Raw genomic sequence first — 18,144 nt, 5'->3', positions numbered from 1 at the left:
AGTAAGGAGGCAATGTGTCTCAGCACTCTGAATTCTGTGCAGTGGCGTATTATGCCCAGTAGGGGGCATCAGCCTTTAGGAAGACAGAAGATGTTTCAGGTTCCAACAAGTGCAATACTATGACTGGGAGATAAAAGCCACTAATGACAACGTTACGTTTTTCTGTTTTTCTATCCTGCCAAGAAACTTTGTATATATATATAGGTTACTGTCCCAGATCAGTTGCAAAAATACACAACTGATTCTGAAGGACAAAATATCAAAACTTATTTTTATCTGATTAAAATGTGATCTATATATGATATCACATTTAAAAACTATTCTGTTTTCCCACCTGCTGCTGTACATCAATTTTCCAACAGATGTCAGCAATAGCAAGGGCTGGTAGGGGAATGATGACTGAGAGGAAATCAGCGAGTATGTCAACATAATAGCTAGTAAGATTAGTCTTCAAATAACTCTGCAGTTATGTAAAAACAGAAGTGGAAAGTCACTTCAGTCATCAGCCATGACAAAAATCTGATGACAGTGTGTTGAAAAGAAACACAGCTATGTATTTTGTATATTAATATATGTAGTAGTATTGTAGTAGTATTGATTGATACCATACGATACCAAAACAAAAAACAAATGCAAAGGTATCACTTTGGGTAAGTGGGTAAAAAAACAAATGGTTCATTTCCACATAAAAAAAAAACTAACAATAGACAAGACTATGCCCTTATACATGAATATAATTAGCAGGTTTGTTTGCAGATGAAAACTGCATTCACACAAAAATTGTGCAAAATGAGAGAACTATGAAAACAAGCTTGTGCTTGTGTTTTGCTGCTGCTGTTAGTGCCTGGACGACTTTTGCATTTGCGCTTGCAAAGTAGTAGGTCTGGGCTGGGTGAGTCGCATGTGATTGGGTGGAACAGAGGGAAGGCATTGTTTAGGACAACTGTTAGGGTGGATAAAGGCATAAGGCACCAGGGAGGCTCCAGTGATTGGCAGAAACAGGCCTGGACATCAACAGCTGCGTCTAAGAATGGAGAGAAGCGAAGTTACAGAGCTTCACACAGATACTGTACAGAGGTTAGATCTAAATTTAGATAGAGCCCCATTTACTGTATGTCAGTCATCCGATATTTATATTCCTCATGCCACTACTCATGTTATGAGCAGTGTAACATCTTTCTAGTATTTTCCGAATGAAGATTTCCCATTCATTTTCTGCTCTACTGTAGGAGTATAAATGTATTCTGACCAAAAGCATTTTAACATGTTTTTCTGTTTTCACTGGATTTGTAAACCACGCCTTTGCTTCAAGTCTTATTATTCAGCAATTATTAAGGACATTTAAGGGTTTTATGTGCTTGTGTAAGATATGCATCTCAACACACAGAAAATGGCAGGAAATGTCAGTCACTGTATGACCTCTGACCTTTGGAGACAGAATGTGACACCTGCAGTGTGGGGCTACACTGGAGGCGCGAACATGTGTCTTTTTCTGTTACTGCCCGAGAGTGGGCTCTGGGGGTGGTTAGAGGTCTGTAGTAGGATGGCCGTAGTGAGCGATATGCCCTAACTGTGCAGAGAGTCCAGGGGCTGTGAATGAGGGTAAAGGAATTGTTCGAGGAGCTGAAGCATGTTGGATTTGTGATCCCCGCCTCTATGGTAAACTGGAATATTAAACAGCAAGTGGATTGACCGTGGGAGGTGACCACTGGGAGGACAAACTTGTGGCTGAGAAGAGGAACCGAGGTGGAAAGTGAGCAGTGCGTGTGTGAAGGTCAGCACAGACATCTGAGATCTGGAAACAGAGACAAAAAAACACTTGAAATAACCAGGAAGTACTTGTCTCAAGTTTGCCTGCGGAATTGATGCTGATAACAGACTGTGAAATGTGAAGCATTCAAAAAGATTTATGTCAGTGTATGGTCCTTTTCCATAAGCTACTGGATCGTAACTTCTTAATGCCATACTAAATTCTGATTCTATGACTGCTTCTGTTTCCTTGTAACACACATTTTGGAGATTGTTTATTTTGTGGATTCACACGGCCATTGAATTCCATCACTGTCTGCACTTTTTGTGTGAAAACCTTTGGTGGAAGTTAGGGTATAGCAACCTTCCCAGAGTATTTCAGAGTATCAAAGGTTGTTTTCATTTCTGAAATACAGATGTTTCTGAACTCTTTCCTGGTGGTCATAACTGACCTGGCAGCTGGTCTCCTTGGTCATGCCTCAATTCGCCGCCATTTTCATTTGTTGATGTCGGGCCTTGTCATATTTGGACCTGCACTGAGCATGTGGGTCTCCCCATATAGTGTTTTTGCAAAGAAGACACATTTCCTATACAGGTGAGGACAACATAACACATGCAGTCCATTATTGGTGTCAATATCCTTAGCTACACAGGGCTATTATGAAGACCAAATGTATAGTTGTATGGTCATTAAACTATTGGACTTGGCAACAGCCAGCCACACTGCATGAATGAAACGAGTGAGCTCTTCCAATTAACAGAGGTTTGACTCAGACTGACTCAGCTTACGCCAAATTTTGGTAGGCCTGTCATATTCAAAGCTAGATACTCTGTAACATGAATGTTGAGAGCTAATGAGGCCTGCCTTGCATCTCTTTTTCTTTTCTGTAAAGAATGTTTCTGCGGTCAGCATTGGGATGGACCTGTGTGTTTGTGGGTTCCTTCGTCTTCCTCCTCTCCTTCTCCGTCCGCCGCTCCCTCACCCTCTCCCTGCGCCACCTCTCACGGCTGGCCGTGGCTGGAGGCCTGTGGCAGGGCTTCCGGAGAGTTCTGAGCGTGCTGGAGAACACCACTGGTAGCTGCTACGAGCTCCTCAGCGAGCCCCTGGAGGGTAAGACGGCAGCGGCGCCGGGGGACAGCGCCCAACCTCTGCTGCTGCTGCGGGAGGGGGAGAGCAAGGCGGCCTGCCTGAACGCGGGCATGCTGTGGCGTGGCTACGAGGTCTCGGAGGACACCTTCCTGCTGTGCCTGTGCTGCCTGCTGCTGGCCGAGGAGATGGCCGTGTTCGGGCCCTACCTGAGACTGGGCGGACCCTCGGGCGGGCCGATGCGCATCATCTTTCTCCTCTGCGTGCTGCTGCTCAGCCTCTGGATCTTCTTGCTCCTATGCCTGCTGGCCTACTTCCCCCTGTTCCCCACCCAGCTGCTGGGGGGGGCCCTGGGGTGCCTGAGCTGGCGGGCACTCTACCAGGGCTGGTATCGGCTCGGGCCCAGTTGGTACTGCCCAGGAAGGCCAGGCGTGGGACTGCTGACCACTGAGAAGAAAGATGAGGATGGGAAGCCTGTGGAGCCAGAGCAAGCAAACAATGCAACGCTCAAATAGAACTGTACAACTTATTAACTGATGGCCCACTTCGATTGTCAAGCCAGTGGTACAATAAAGCTGCTATGTCCACTGTATTTTGAACTGGTTTGTTCCGTTGTTGGTCTTGGGTAAATGCTTGGTAATGAAAGCGATACGACTATCAACACCTAGGATGTACCAACAGTAAATTAATATGCCATGGTCTTTTGACATTAGGAAGAAGGGCAATGTATTCAGATGACAGCGACTCAGCAAAATGGCATGTCTGCAGCATCACCGAGTGATCAACAGCTGAAACTGTACATATGCTGAGGGTTTTACAGCTTACAACCTACAATCTATTGTGCCTGAACAGCCTAGCTAATCACTACAGCCCCTATCAAATAAGCACAGAGTTGCTTTGTAAAGAGTGCATAGCCATGTCACTTCACTAATTTCTCTTGGTTCAATTTTGATCCGTATGCATGCTAAGGAAATGAACAGCCATTATGGAGATATATTTTCAATAAAGGAACAAAAAAGCTACAAATAAATGAATATGAAAGTGTTTTTAATAATGTTATTCACCAATCAATGTTTGAATTTTATTACAAAAATATCTTCAAAATGCAATAAAAATAACACAAAACAGCATGACTTCATGAGGAAAAAAGAATGTTTTAAGGGGGAGGGAACACATAAGCAAGATTTGGGCTGTCTGACATTTCACATTTATGTCCAAATGTTGGTCGTATAAATATAAAATATCAGCCAGACATTACCACTTACATCATGAAAGGCAAAGAATGTCTTTACAGCTAAATCCACTGTATGTCTATCACAATACTCCAGTCACAAAAGACATGCTTGTGTATCTCAAAAATTACATCAAATTACCATATTTGTCTTCTCTGAAGGAAATAAAAAATATTACACACAGAAAAAAAAAAGATAAACCACTGATGTTTGCACTGCATTGGGGGCAACCAAAATCAGGCCATTTCTGATCTACATCAAGAAAAAGAATAAAGAAAACTTTACATACATTACTCAGGGCTAGAATATGCTCACAAACATGTTGATGTTTGATGCTCAATCCAAATAATAATAATAATAATAATAATAATAAAAAAAAAACTGGATATTGTTTGGAAAGTGTGCCGTGCTCGGTTGCATTTAAAAAGGGATGATTGATAAAAAGAGCGGCACCGGTTTCAGGACAGAGGCTATAGTACAGGGGACACATCATGAGCTGGCTGCCGGGATCTCGGACGTGATGTTGTCCAGGGGCTGCCAATGGCAGCTCATCAGAGAGTCATAGAGCTCCTCGCTGCGCTCCATGAACTGCCGATTCAGAGTGTCCACATCCATCTGGGGGTTGGGGTCTGGAAAGGACAGACACTCTGTTAGAGGACAACAGACCTAGCGGACATTACATGGGCTATTATTAGTGGCAACATGAGGGCAGGCTTACCCTCGGCATTATCCTCTTCACCTTCGTCTATGGATTCCTGTGACTGCTGCAGCAAAAGGATGGAACACAAACAGGATCAGGGATGATACAAAACAGACGAGACATTACATTTTCTGATGTGCACAGCACATACAGTGTAAGTTCTTCCCAGTGTTATACATCAGCTGTTATTAAATGTAGAGGTTCTAAATCTGGCTTGCCTCCAGTTCCCAAGTTAAAAAAAGAGCAAAGATGGTAAAATAAGCCTGCACAAACCAACTGTTGGTTTGCATCATGAGTGGACTCGCACATCTTTGGGCAGGCATAGCAATAATTCTTGTTACGTCATATTTCAGTTATATTCATTATTTACAGACCATTTGTTTTTGGTCATTTCTTGTTAAACTCTTAGGGAATCTTAAGATGAAACGGTTAACCATCCCTAATAGCAAATAAACACCATGTAAATAATAATAATAAACCACACCCTTAGCATCAGAGGTGGAAAGTATCGAAATACATTTACTCACGTTACTATATTGAATAGTTTTTCTGTGTATTTTGTATTTTTTAAAGTAGTTTATAAAATTGGTATTTTAAATTTTACTTGATTACATTTTGAGTGAAGTATTGTACTTCGCTACATCAAAAATCCCATCCGTTACTTGAGTAAAAAAAAAAGTTAAGACTAACGAAAACAGAAAGGGAGAGAAAAAAAATCGCGCCCTACAACAGGACATGAATCAAGCTGGCGCCATGCAGTCTTTCTGAAAGTGATGGAGTGACTGTGATGGAAAGTGATGGCCTAACCTATAAAAGTGTACAGTATTTTCCGCTATTTCAATGGGTTGTCTCAGTTCGTTTTAGCACTAATGATTGCGGAGATAGCCTATTCAAGCAAACACCATGGGATTTCGTGTTTTGACGTTTGTGCTCACCTTTCTTTGGAAAGAAGTTTATTAGTCGTTTCCCCTCATTTTGATGTCTATTTTTCCTGTTTCGGCCTTTGTTTTTGGTAACCTGACTTGGCTTTATTGGAGAAAGACATTGCACCAGCAGCACAACAATTAGCAGTCCACTACTAGCGATGCTCAACTAAATAAACAAAAGATAGACTATCGTGCAGGCGGACTAAACCATTTAGCTCTTTATCAAGGGAGAGTGAGAGTGACCTTAGACAGTTTTCACTATGTTTTGTATACAAAATCCAGTCAGTCCTGTCATTTTGACATTTAATTTGGAAGTTAAAATATTCAGGTAAAATAAATATATGGTGGAAATAAGTATTGAACACTTAATTTTTTTTTCAGTAATTAGCCTGAACTTCATAGGGTTAGGGTTAGTGAGTCTATTCAAATTTTTCACCACACATTATATTAACACATATAAAAAATCCAAACATAACAGTTATGTGTAATAAAGTGGAATGACACAGGAAAAAAGTATTGAACGTGCCTACTGAAATTTCTTCAATACTTGGTGGAAAAGCCTTTGTTTGTAATGACAGCTTCAAGACATTTCCTGTATGACAAAACTTATTAGTCGCAGTATCAGGTGTGATTTTGGCCCATTGTTCTAAACAGATTCCAGAGGTCCCTCTTGTGAATCCTGATCTTTAGTTACTTCCAGAACGGTTTAATTTAATTGAATTGGCTGCCTTCAAGTCTTTCTGGAGCTTTCTCAGAGTGGTCCTTGCCCTTGGAATTGACTATCCTTCTGACTCCCTGGTCAGAAATATTGCGAGGAGATCCTGTGCATGGCCGGTTGATGATGCAGTGATGTTTCTTCAACAATGGCTCTCATGCTGCTTACTAGAAGATTCTGAAGTTTTGAAATGCATCTGTAACCAGTTTCATTGATATGTTTTGCAACAATAAGGTTGCAAAGGTCTTGGGAGAGCTTTTTGCTTTTATCCATCATGAAATGTTTCTTGTGTGACACCTTGGTAATGAAAAACCTTTTTATAGCCCATCAATATGTAGGCTACTAACCAAGCTTATATTAATTTGCACAGATAGAAAGGATAACTACTCTCTAACTACTTACAGATTCCAGCTCGTTCATTCCCTTTCCTTGCCTTAGTGCTTTTTCTTAACGTGTTCAATACTTTTCCCCTATGTTATTCCACTTCATTACACATGACTCTACTTATGGAGTTGTTTGGATTTTTTATGTGTGGATTACCTAAGTTATTGCTAATGCCTGGTGAAAATGTTGTGCCGCCCGTATTCCACTTTTCAAGGGCCCTCTCCTCCATTGGGGCCCTATATTTCCCACTTTCCCCAGTCTGACGCCCTTTAATGTGCTGAACCTTCTGCTCGTTTCCAAATCTAAAAAAACTCTCTGCAACTCAACATTGGCCTGCCTCAGCTGCCTGTGAGAGGCATTTCAGTTGTGCTGGATTACTGTTCACTGCAAAGCGATCAAGGATGAGTGCAACTAACTTTGAAAATCAACTACTGCTCAAACTTAAAGGAGAACTCACATTTTTTCACATAGATCTCCATTTCTCAACGTCACGGAGTAGTCGGTATGAACAAAACTAAAACAATCGGTTTTACCTAGCTCGAGTTGCTCCAGCTACAGCGCTACACACTGGGAGCATGAATATTGCTGTCTTAGCTGCTGGCTGCAGCAACCCGAGCTAGGACCAAAGTCCTTTTAGGCAAGTCCCTCCACTCGGCAGGCCATATTGCAACGCTTTTTGGGCACTTATCGTGCATCTATTTCAGCAGAAATGCGTGTGCGTAAGGCTTCACGACACCAATCTTGCTCCAGCGGCAAGATCACAACAGATGATTGGCACGATGTCTTCACAGCACACCACATGATTGGCTCAATGTATTTTACAACACACCACATGATTGGCTCAATGTATTCACATGTCGACGTTTTGCCGTGGAAGGGTTGTGATGTGTAGACAACTGCCATATTGGCGTTACAAACTAACCCCATGCATTACTATGGAGGATTTTTTGAGTGCTATATCTCCTCATTTGAAAGTCTCTGGTAAAACTGGTTGTTCTGGTACCACCCCCCCCCAAAAAAAAAAGTAACTAAGTAACTTTTACTTAAAGTACATTTTAAATGAACTACTTTTTACTTTTACTTGATTACAGATTCAGTTCGGTATTTTAACTTGTCCTTGAGTAATATTTAATCAAAGTATTGGTACTTTTACTTGAGTACAATATTTTCATACTTTTTCCACCTCTGCTTAGCATAACAGGACCTAGAAGATCTTTTAGCAGCACAGGGGGACAAAATACAAACATAACGGTACTGTTAAAGCCACACCAGTCACCAGACAAGAAAACTTCTTCACTTTAGAGTCCTGAAATGTAAGTGATATGCTGATATGGTAAGTGATTTAAACCGCAGGTTTAAAACGGTACAGGGGAAAAAGCAGGATATCAACACTATCACTACTACAATGCACAGTCTGTTGCACGACTATAGCAGATGAGCAGTTCTTACCTCTGCGGGAGGCTGCATGTCTGGGGGCATAGGGGGCATTCCCATGGGCGGAGGAGGCATCATCCCATGCGGTGGCATTGGTGGAGGGTTGCCATAAGGGTTGTAGCCATAGTTTCCATAGCTGTTGTACTGATCGTAGCCCCACTGTGGGTAGTAGTTCTGGTAGGGCTGCTGATAGTACTGTTGCTGGTAGTTGTTGTAGTTATGATTTTGATTGTGATAGTTGCTGGACTTGTTGCTAGAGGAAAATATGAGGGCTGAATTAGTTTGGTTGTCAAGAATTGTCAAGTGCTTCAGTGACAGATTTCAGTGCTTTTAATCTTCAGGCCTTTTAAATCGGTTTATTGCATTCTAAATGCATCACAATACATTGTACAATAAGACTACTCCTTCAGGTCCGGTGAGTGGGAAAGTAAATGAAGCTTAAAGCTTAATTTGCCATATGAATCTGCCATATCAATGCAAAATGAAAAAGTCTATGTTGGCTGTGCTTAACCAATCAACATGAAAGTATGTTGCTCGTGGTGTCTATGTGCAGGGAAAACACCTTACCCACAACCCTAACACAAAAAGTTATATAGGAACTACATTAAGTCCCTACAGTGCGAAAAGTCTTAGAAACTACAGATGAAGGTGCTTATTGTAAACGTGCTAATTATCAACCATCTCGTTCAAAAATTCTAAAACCACAATGTTTTTTAATACTTCAAAATAACATTTGCTAAATGAACCTTAACTTTTTCAGTAGCCATAGGTGTGTAGATTTGAACAAAATCTAGTTTGGTTCTTCAAGTTCAAAAGTTTAATTGTCACATATACTTTGCAATACAGTGAAATGCTTGTGCCACAAGTTGCAGGGGGTAAAAAGGGAGGTCTAAGAAGCACAATGGTGCCATATAGGCAATAAACAGTATAGGGAGTGGGGCACCATAAAAAGAACGAGACATATGTGCTGCTAAGCATGCACAGACACCCAAACACACACAAGCACACCAGTCGACATGCACCCATTAGAAAGCCTACATAGAGCTTCTGTGCATACATATAGACCACAGACATATGGACCACATACCTACATAAAGACTGCATACATGTAAAAGACAACATACATACATGTAAGACCATAGACCTACACTGACCTGCAGGCCCCTAATGACCTGCAGACCTGATTTAAAAAAAAAAAAAGGCGGCATTATAAATATATATATATATATATAAAATTTCTGTGATACATAAGGTACCATATTGATGACACAAGCAATTATATTAAGAATGTTCATGATTTCAAGTCACTGTCCATTTAATATTCCAATAGCCTGGGGAAAGAAGCTGTCCTTAAGACGTGTTGTGTGTGAGGTAATGCTCCGGTAGCGTTTACCAGAGGGGAGTAATGAAAAGAGAGGATGGGCTGGATGATTGACATCCTTGATAGACTTTGCTCTACTCCTGCAGCGTACAGGGTAAATCTTTTGTAGTAGAGGAAGGTCGGCCCCAATGATTCTGGAGGCAGACCGGATTGTCCTTGTTAAGAGTTTGAGATCCTGGGCAGACAGATTACCTAACCACACTGTGATACAACCAGTCAGTATACTTTCAATGGTGCATCTGTAAAAGTTTATAAGAGATGTTGTATCCACCCCAAAGCTTTTAAGTCTCCTAAGAAAGAACAGTCTCTGTTGGGTTTTCTTAAGAATGCAGGTTGTGTCGAAAGACCATGATAGGGAGGAAGTGATCTGTATTCCCAAGAACCGGAAACTGTCGACTATCTCCACAGGTGAGTCATCAAGGCAGAGTGGTTTGTGAATGCACACGTTCTTCCTGAAGTCAATGATGATCTCCTTGGTTTTGTTGACGTTCAGGAGAAGGTTGTTATTGTGGCACAATACAGACAGGTCTCACCTCCTGCCTGTAGGAGGACTCATTGTTGTTACTGATGAGGCCCATCACGGTTGTATCATCTGCAAACTTGATGATGCTGTTGTTCTCATGTCTTGCCTTGCAGTCATGTGTAAAGAGACTGTATAACAGGGGACTGATACAGCAATCCTGGGGGACTCCTGTGTTGAGTACCAGAGTGGATGACGTCAAATCGCCTATTTTCACTGACTGTGGTCTGTTAGTCAGGAAGTCCAGCACCCAGCTACAAATGGAACTGCTAAGGCCCAGATCTCAGAGTTTTAGCACCAGTCTCGATGGTACCACTGTGTTGAACGCAGAGCTGTAGTCTATAAACAGCATCCTGACATAGGTGTTTTTCCTTTTCCAGATGGTTTAGGGCAGTATGCACTGCGATTGAGATGGCGTCATCCACTGATCTGTTGTGTTTGTATGCAAATTGTAAGGGGTCCGGGGGGGGGGGGGGGGGGGGGAGACATGAATTGATGTAGGCTACAACCATCATCAACCATCAAACACTTCATTACTACTGACGTCAGTGCAATTGGTCTGTAATCATTTAAACAAGTAGCTATGGTTTTCTTTGGTATGGGTATAATAGTGGTGTTTTTAAAGCACTTAGGCACATAGCGCAGTTTGAGAGACGGATTGAATATATCTGTATAGACTTGACAGCTGTATAGCGCACGTCTTAAGGAGCCTAGAGGGGATACCGTCCGGGCCAGCAGCTTTGCGCGCATTCACTCTTTTAAAAGTTTTGCTCACCTTAGCCACAGTGACTTGTAGGATGGCATCGTCCTCCTTCACGTCATCCGCCGTTTTCGCTTAGCGAGCATAGAACGAGTTTAGCTCCTCCGCTAATGAGGCGGGGGGGTCCTTAAGCGTTGCTGATGTTGCTTTGTAATTCGTCAACGCCTGCATACCTTTCCAAAGTCGACGGGGATCACTGATCTTACCGGGGCTTTTACTGCCTGATGTATCCGATTTTGTTTACCACGCTCTGAGTTTAGAGCTGGGCTGGTGGGTGCCTATTCCCAACCTGTCTCATGGCACATCAACGGTTAGCCCGAGAATTCTCGTCGCAATTCAAAATTCCACTGGAGCTCCAAGTGGATTTGTAAACGCAGCCTTACAACACTGTTTAAAGCTCTTTGAGTCACGGTAAAATGTAATTTGTACATAGCTAGGTACATAGCTAATTTAGATACACTTATGGTGTGGATGCTTGTGTTTCTTTAGGAATCCGCCGTCTTCGTTTGTATAGAAATTAATATTAAGTGACACATACACGTAAGAGGTTCGACATACGTGACTGTTGGTAATATGTGACGTTCCGATACCTCTGATAAGTCTCAGCTCATCAGCTCCTGCTGTCTAACATTGTGTCCTGTGGCATTTTCATCAAGCCTGATTTTAATGGCTGACTACAAATTACATTATCATTACTGACTCGGAATACAAAAAATCTTCAATGAGATTTGTTGAATGAATAAGATAGCCACATGCTACATCACACCGTGTAAACAACAGAGATATGTTGTGTTTATTTTGCAGTCAAGTTCATAACTTTGATGTGCAGAGAAATCAAGATGGATGCAGAGTATTAGGCTAGGGTCACACTGCAGGTTTAAATGCTCAAATCTCAATCATTTTGGCTCAAATCAATTTTTTGTGTGGCTGTTCACATTGTTTTTATGAAATGTGGCCAATATCAGACTCCTACCCCCAGGAAGGACTGGTGACAGTCCTGAACTGACCAGCATGCCCAAAACAACAAACGAACACATGCACAGCCCACAGCTAGCCTGACTGACTACCTTTGTATTGCTCATCCATTTCTACCGAGTGAATGCCATAACCCACATCAGAGAGTGTGCTCCCAACTTCTCTGGTGCTCCAGTGAAGTGTTTGGAATTCCACCAGATCTCTGGATTCACAGAATATCTCAATCATGCTATGTATTACAGACAATGAAATCCCCATATCCCTATATTTTCGATTTCAGATTGAGTGGCACTATTCTTAGATTGTTTTTTCCCTTTCTTTATCGTTACACAACTTTCACAACCTTTTGTTACACCCCCCTTCCATCTTTTTTGATGACATCAAATTCAAAATGAGCTTATATTTTCCATGAAAGACTCAAAATTGGCACTTTCAACATTTGATATGATGTCCTTTTTGTGATTATCACATTCTACTTTTATTCACATTTTACACAGCATCCAAACTTAGAAACTGAAACAGAATATGGTGTGATATCCCTTCCAAATTCGCTGCTGTTTCGTTTATGTTGCATGAAGAAACACTTTCAGTGTATCAGGAATTACTTTGTAATGACGTGACATGTGCGTAGGCTATTATATTGGTCTTGAATATCTCATTGTTCATACTTGGGTTTGTGTATTGAATATTGTCAGGAGTGGTAGATACATGATCTTAAAAGCTTGGCTTACAAGAGCTACCATAGGTTGTACTATGTGCTTGGAAAGCTAGGGTGAGAGGAGTATTCAGTGGGTTGCAGTCAGTGATATCACTGCTCGATTGGAGAATTTCACATGCAATAGCGACAGAACCAAGAATCAAAAGTTCACAGACGGTATAGGATATAATGTGCCAACATGATTTAACAGAGATAAAGAGAGTCAATAAAGAGAGCTTGTCCAAGTCATTTACCAACTAAACGGCAAGTTTAAGAAGCTTCTTTGACTTGATTTAGAGAAGTCACATCATACCTCTTGTTGACAGCGATGCTTATCCTGATGGGCTTTCCTCCCAGTCCAGAGGCATTCTGAAACTCCTCCAGGGCTTTCTTCTGCTCGCTCTCATCGCCAAACTTCACAAAACCGTAGCCTCTAGAGGATCAAACACAGCACTGAGCCATCAGCCTCGCTTCCCCCTCACAGCATGCCGTATCATGCAAAATAAATACGTAATTTGTAAGAAATAAAAATTAATTATATGGTAGAACTGAAACTTTTTTTTTACTTTTAATATGAAGTAGCATCACTTCAATTGTGAGTTGCTCTTGCTTACCCTATATGGGGAAAACAATAGTTTTAGCAGATTTGTCATAACTGTGACACCACAACCATGTAATTCTCTGTCCTCGTTTTCCAAAAGGAGGGAATAAAACAGGAGTTGAAATGAAAGAAAACCATAATTAAACATGGCAGCAGACATGAGACTTGAGAATGAGACAATATTTCAAGATATTGCTGGGGCTCCCAATCCTTGATCCATGTCATAGTGCAGTCACCAAAACTGACTGTCTTGGTCACAATCACGGGATGGACCAGAAAAGTCTATGGGCAGATGTGTCAGTGGAGAAAGGGACCTGGCATACCTCGAGTTCCCATACGGGTCAGTGACGACTTTGGCCCCTTTGCATGATGTGTACTTCTTCAAGAAAAACTGGTGAAGCTGGTAGTCGTCGACTTCAGAGGTGAGGTCCCCAACAAACACTGAGAATTCAGGGCTAGAGGAACAGAAAAAGCAAATCAATAAAACCATCTTCATTACAATGTCATGTTTATGCATGTGAAGCTATACTGATTTTGAGAAACCGTTGAGAAACCTCTGCCATACAGGCATAACAACCCATACTACAGTTCATCAAGTACATGGTCCAGTGACCTCAAGTATGTACATACACATATAAAGAAAAATCATACTACTGATTTATGGCTTACACAAAAATCTGATGAGAGCTTGAGAAATACACTGACAGCAAGAATAGGTCACCAGAAGTAAATTTCTAGTAGTTCCCTCTCATTTTCAGATGACTGTACAAAAACAAATATCAAGCAACAGCACTGACTACTCACCCTGGCTCTGGCCTCTTCCCATAGGTAGCATAGTTCAGCTTAAACTTTCTGGGCTGCACAAAAATGAGAGAAGAGAGTTGTTTACCACCATTCAGACCGACGATGCAGTACTATAACCACATTGCCAAAATGACGACAACAACAACAAAAACTAGTGTGATTAAACATTCTCATACATACATACCTTCACCTTATCTTTATCCAATTTCTCACTTAGTTCCTAACAGTTTTTTCAGCAGCTTCAAACAAGAATCATTTTTTTTTAAACAGCCTCAACCACCACAAGGGAAGTAAGAAGAACAATGGAACCAACGAGAGCTATAGAGCTTGTCAGATGATAAAAGTTAATGGTGAAGGTCATCCTGATTACACTGTATGTACCAATAGCTATGTTCAAACATATTCACTGTTTTGTTCTGAAGTACCCTGGAATTAGTTTAGGTCTAGTTGCACTTACAGGATTCGAACCAGGAACCAGCTTCCCGTTGAGTCTGTGTACACAGCGGTCTACACTTGCTTCATCTGCAAGCTCCACAAAGCAGTATCCTGCTGATCCTCTGTGAATAACAAAATATGGTCATATATGGATAATCTAATATGGATATCTTCGCACATGAGAGGCACTCACTCAGAAGCAGTTATTTAATATTTACACTGACAAACTGCAAATAGTATACCTGTATGCATACGTAAGTATGTAGTTTGAAATTCAACTAGCTATGCTGGAAGAGAACAAAAATCATGGTGCCGTCATGGCTAAGGTAGTGGAAATGTATATAATAATAATAATAATAATAATAATATTATATGTAATAGGTTGTTGCTACATCAAACACATTGCTTGTAACACAAATCCACTCTGAACACAATAGTAATTACACTTACCCAGTGACCCTGTGTGTTATAATTTTGACCCCATATGCTGTCTCTCCCATGTTACTGAATGCCTGCTTGATGAAATTTTCATCCATGTATGGGTCTAACTGTAAGAGAGAAAAAAAGGATTACAATTGGCAAAATATTTTCCATCATGTTGGTCATTCCTGTACATTTGCTGATGTTTTGTCTTTTGCCCTATACTAGAATCTTATAGTACCAGTATCAAGATAATTGGGCAGGTATCATATTGTCACGGTGTTGTTAATTTGCTTCGAGGTGCAGTAAACAAATGTTTTGGTCAAGAGTCAGATAAACAAATTTGAGATAAGATGATTATTCTTCCATTTTTTAATGTTTGCGGGTGTATGCGTGTTTAACCCTGGATGCTTTAGCCCTTGGTTTGGCATGCTTGACATAATTTGGCCCTTGGACCAAACTATTTGGGAACCCCTGACCTATGCCAACCTTGGTAGCAAGAAGGCGACTAACGTTAATCTTCTCCAGAAAAGTGCCATATCGGCTCTTTTGAACAACGTTAACTTCCTAACTTTATCATAAAATGTATCTCTAAAACTCTAAAAAGAAAAGGAAAAATAGCGAATGGTGCTAATAACCTACCATCGATTAATGTCTCCAAATCGACAGGTAACTTAACGTGAACCTAGAGTAAAGCATACTTTGTACTTCTGTAAGAAGAATAGCTTCTTTAACCTAGGTGGTTAGCTCGTAAATTTGCACACACTATTTAAGTGCTAACTCTCTACTGTCAGTATCTATGGCTAACCCCGCGGCCTAAACTTGCAGTAACTTACTTCTGGCGGCTAACGTTAGCAGTGAGAAGCCATTTAGCTGCTACCAATACAAGCAAAGCACGGTCGTGCTAACGTGTTATAGATACATCGTACGTCTTAAATGGAGCTTTAATAATAATAATAATAATAATAATAATAATAATAATAATAATAATAATAATACACTGGAAATGCATAACATAAGCATGGCACATGAAACGATATTGAGAATTAACATCTACTTCTACAAGCTGTTAAAGTTACTGATAGGCCCTAGAAGCTACATAACGACATGACTGATAGCTAACGATAGCTACCTTGCTAAATGTTTTGATTTCGAATCAGTAACGTTTGATATTTATGAACTTACATCACCCATCCAAAGACTTGTCATCCGATTAAACATCGTGGTACTGACTGTGGACTCGACAAATTACGAGTTATTCAGTTTTTTTGCCCGGCACACTTGCAATACACACGCCACAACGCCACCTGGCCTAGCCTTGTTCACGTTACTTCCTCGACTCCCTACTGCAAGTCTGGGTGGAGCCAGAGACGATAAATCCAGCCATTCCACAATCCTTCAAAATAAAAGTCGGAATTTATTCGTTTTTCAATTCATAATAAAGAACAATACTAATTTTAAACTGTAATGCGTTACCAAAGGTAAACTAAACTTTGTAAATAAATAAATAAATAAATAAATAAATAAATAGAAATGAAAAAATACCTTAAAATGCTATCTTATTTCTAAGAACATACACAATAATTGCATAGGACCAACTGATGGACTTCAAAATGTGTGGCTGCGAAAACAAGTTGTGCATAGGCCTATTTAAAAGGGGGTGAAATGGAATCCTTACATGTAGGCCTAGCCAACTTTCACACAAGACATAGGCTAGATATTGATGCCTAATCCACCTTTGGGGGTACCAGTGCATGATAAGTAGATAGATAGATAGTATAGTATATATAAGTATATATACTTTTTTGATCCTGTGAGGGAAATTTGGTCTCTGCATTTAACCCAATCGGTGAATTAGTGAAACACAAACAGCACACAGTGAACACACAGTGAGGTGAAGCACACACTATTCCCGGCGCAGTGAGCTGCCTGCTTCAACGGCGGCGCTTGGGGAGCAGTGAGGGGTTAGGTGAGGGCTCAAGGGCACTTCAGCCGCGGCCCACTGGTCGGGGCTCGAACCGGCAACCCTCCGGTTATAAGTCCTGAGTGCTAACTAGTGGGCCACGGCTGCCCCTTCAGATAGATAGATAGATAGATAGATAGATAGATAGATAGATAGATAGATAGATAGATAGATAGATAGATAGATAGATAGATATATAGATAGATAGATAGATAGATAGATAGATAGATAGATAGATAGATAGATAGATAGATAGATACTTTATTGATCCCTAGGGGAAATTCAATGACTGAAGCAGGGACTGAGCCTGTGGTCCTCTGTGCATAAGGTAAGGTAAGGTGCTCTTTATGAATGAGTGTCATGGTGATGGTGCAAATGAGTAAGTCAAACAAGTAAGTCAACAGTGCAAGAATAAAGTCTATATATCTATGTATAAATAACTATATATTAAGACAGGTATAAGTGTGGTCACAGTTCGGCTGTGGCATGGAGGGAGGGGTTGTGCATATGTGCTAATAAAGCACGCAAACAGTGAGGCAGAAGACAATGGTAAAGTGGCTAGTGGACAGACAGTTCAAAACATGGAGGTGGTGAAGAGGCAGACAGACTATGCAAATAAGTCTATTTCTCCTCTTCCCTTAAGTGATGCATTGAACAGTTCAATGGCCCTGGGGATGAATGACTTCCTCAGTCTGTCTGTTGTGCAAAGCTGTGAGCGAAGTCTCCTGCTGATCAGGCTCTTCTGCTTAACAATAGTGCTGTGGAGTGGATGACACTCATTGTCCAAGATGTTGATCAGTTTGTTCAGGGTCCTTTTGTCAGATATTAAGTGATGCACTCCAGTTCAGCTCCCACTACAGAGCCAGCTTTCCTTACCAGCCTGTCAAGTCGCCCCGCATCCTTCTTCTTTGTGCTTCCTCCCCAACATACCACTGCATAAAAGAGGACGCTGGCAACAACAGACTGGTAGAACATCCTGAGGAGCTTGCTGCACACATTGAAGGAGCGTAGCCTCCTCAGGAAGTACAGCCTGCTCTGCCCTTTCTTTTAGAGTGCGTCAGTGTTGGCTGACCAGTCCAGTTTATTGTCCAGGTGAAGACCCAGGTACTTGTAGGTGCTTACCACCTTGACATTGACCCCATCAATGGAGACTGGTAGCAGAGTGGGCTTAAACCTGCGGAAATCCACCACCATCTCAACACCATCTTTGAAGTGTTGAGTTGGAGATGATTGAGTTTGCACCATTGCACAAAGTCCTCCACCAGGCTCCTATATTCCTCCTCCTGCCCGTTCCTGATACACCCCACAATTGCAGCATCGTCAGAAAACTTCTGCATGTGGCATGACTCAGTGTTGTAGCA

General features: G+C 41.2%; 2 protein-coding genes across 3 annotated transcripts; one reads left to right on the top strand and one right to left on the bottom strand.

Moving 5' to 3' along the window:
* Positions 1-1,484: 1,484 nt before the first annotated feature.
* On the top strand, positions 1,485-3,838 carry fitm1l (fat storage inducing transmembrane protein 1, like). Its single transcript, XM_042103746.1, has 3 exons — positions 1,485-1,774; positions 2,166-2,344; positions 2,643-3,838. The coding sequence occupies exons 2-3, from the start codon at positions 2,166-2,168 to the stop codon at positions 3,349-3,351; spliced, it is 888 nt and encodes a 295-aa protein (XP_041959680.1). The 5' UTR covers positions 1,485-1,774; the 3' UTR covers positions 3,352-3,838.
* Positions 3,839-3,866: 28 nt separating this feature from the next.
* trnau1apb (tRNA selenocysteine 1 associated protein 1b) lies at positions 3,867-16,175 on the bottom strand. Of its 2 annotated transcripts, none has more exons than XM_042103739.1 (9): positions 16,006-16,175; positions 14,851-14,948; positions 14,423-14,522; positions 13,966-14,018; positions 13,485-13,616; positions 12,874-12,993; positions 8,243-8,480; positions 4,787-4,829; positions 3,867-4,697 (listed from the first exon to the last, which is right to left on the bottom strand). In XM_042103739.1, exons 1-9 carry the CDS (start codon positions 16,039-16,041, stop codon positions 4,558-4,560), a joined length of 960 nt encoding a protein of 319 aa, XP_041959673.1. In that variant the 5' UTR covers positions 16,042-16,175; the 3' UTR covers positions 3,867-4,557. The 2 variants fall into 2 exon arrangements, with proteins under 2 accessions (XP_041959673.1, XP_041959667.1); XM_042103733.1 differs by having other exon boundaries at positions 4,787-4,832; positions 16,006-16,174.
* Between the last annotated feature and the right edge of the window lie 1,969 nt (positions 16,176-18,144).

The sequence above is a fragment of the Alosa sapidissima genome, chromosome 1 (assembly GCF_018492685.1).
Source record: "Alosa sapidissima isolate fAloSap1 chromosome 1, fAloSap1.pri, whole genome shotgun sequence".
Lineage (NCBI taxonomy): Eukaryota > Metazoa > Chordata > Actinopteri > Clupeiformes > Clupeidae > Alosa > Alosa sapidissima.
This window is presented reverse-complemented; position numbering and strand designations above follow the sequence as displayed.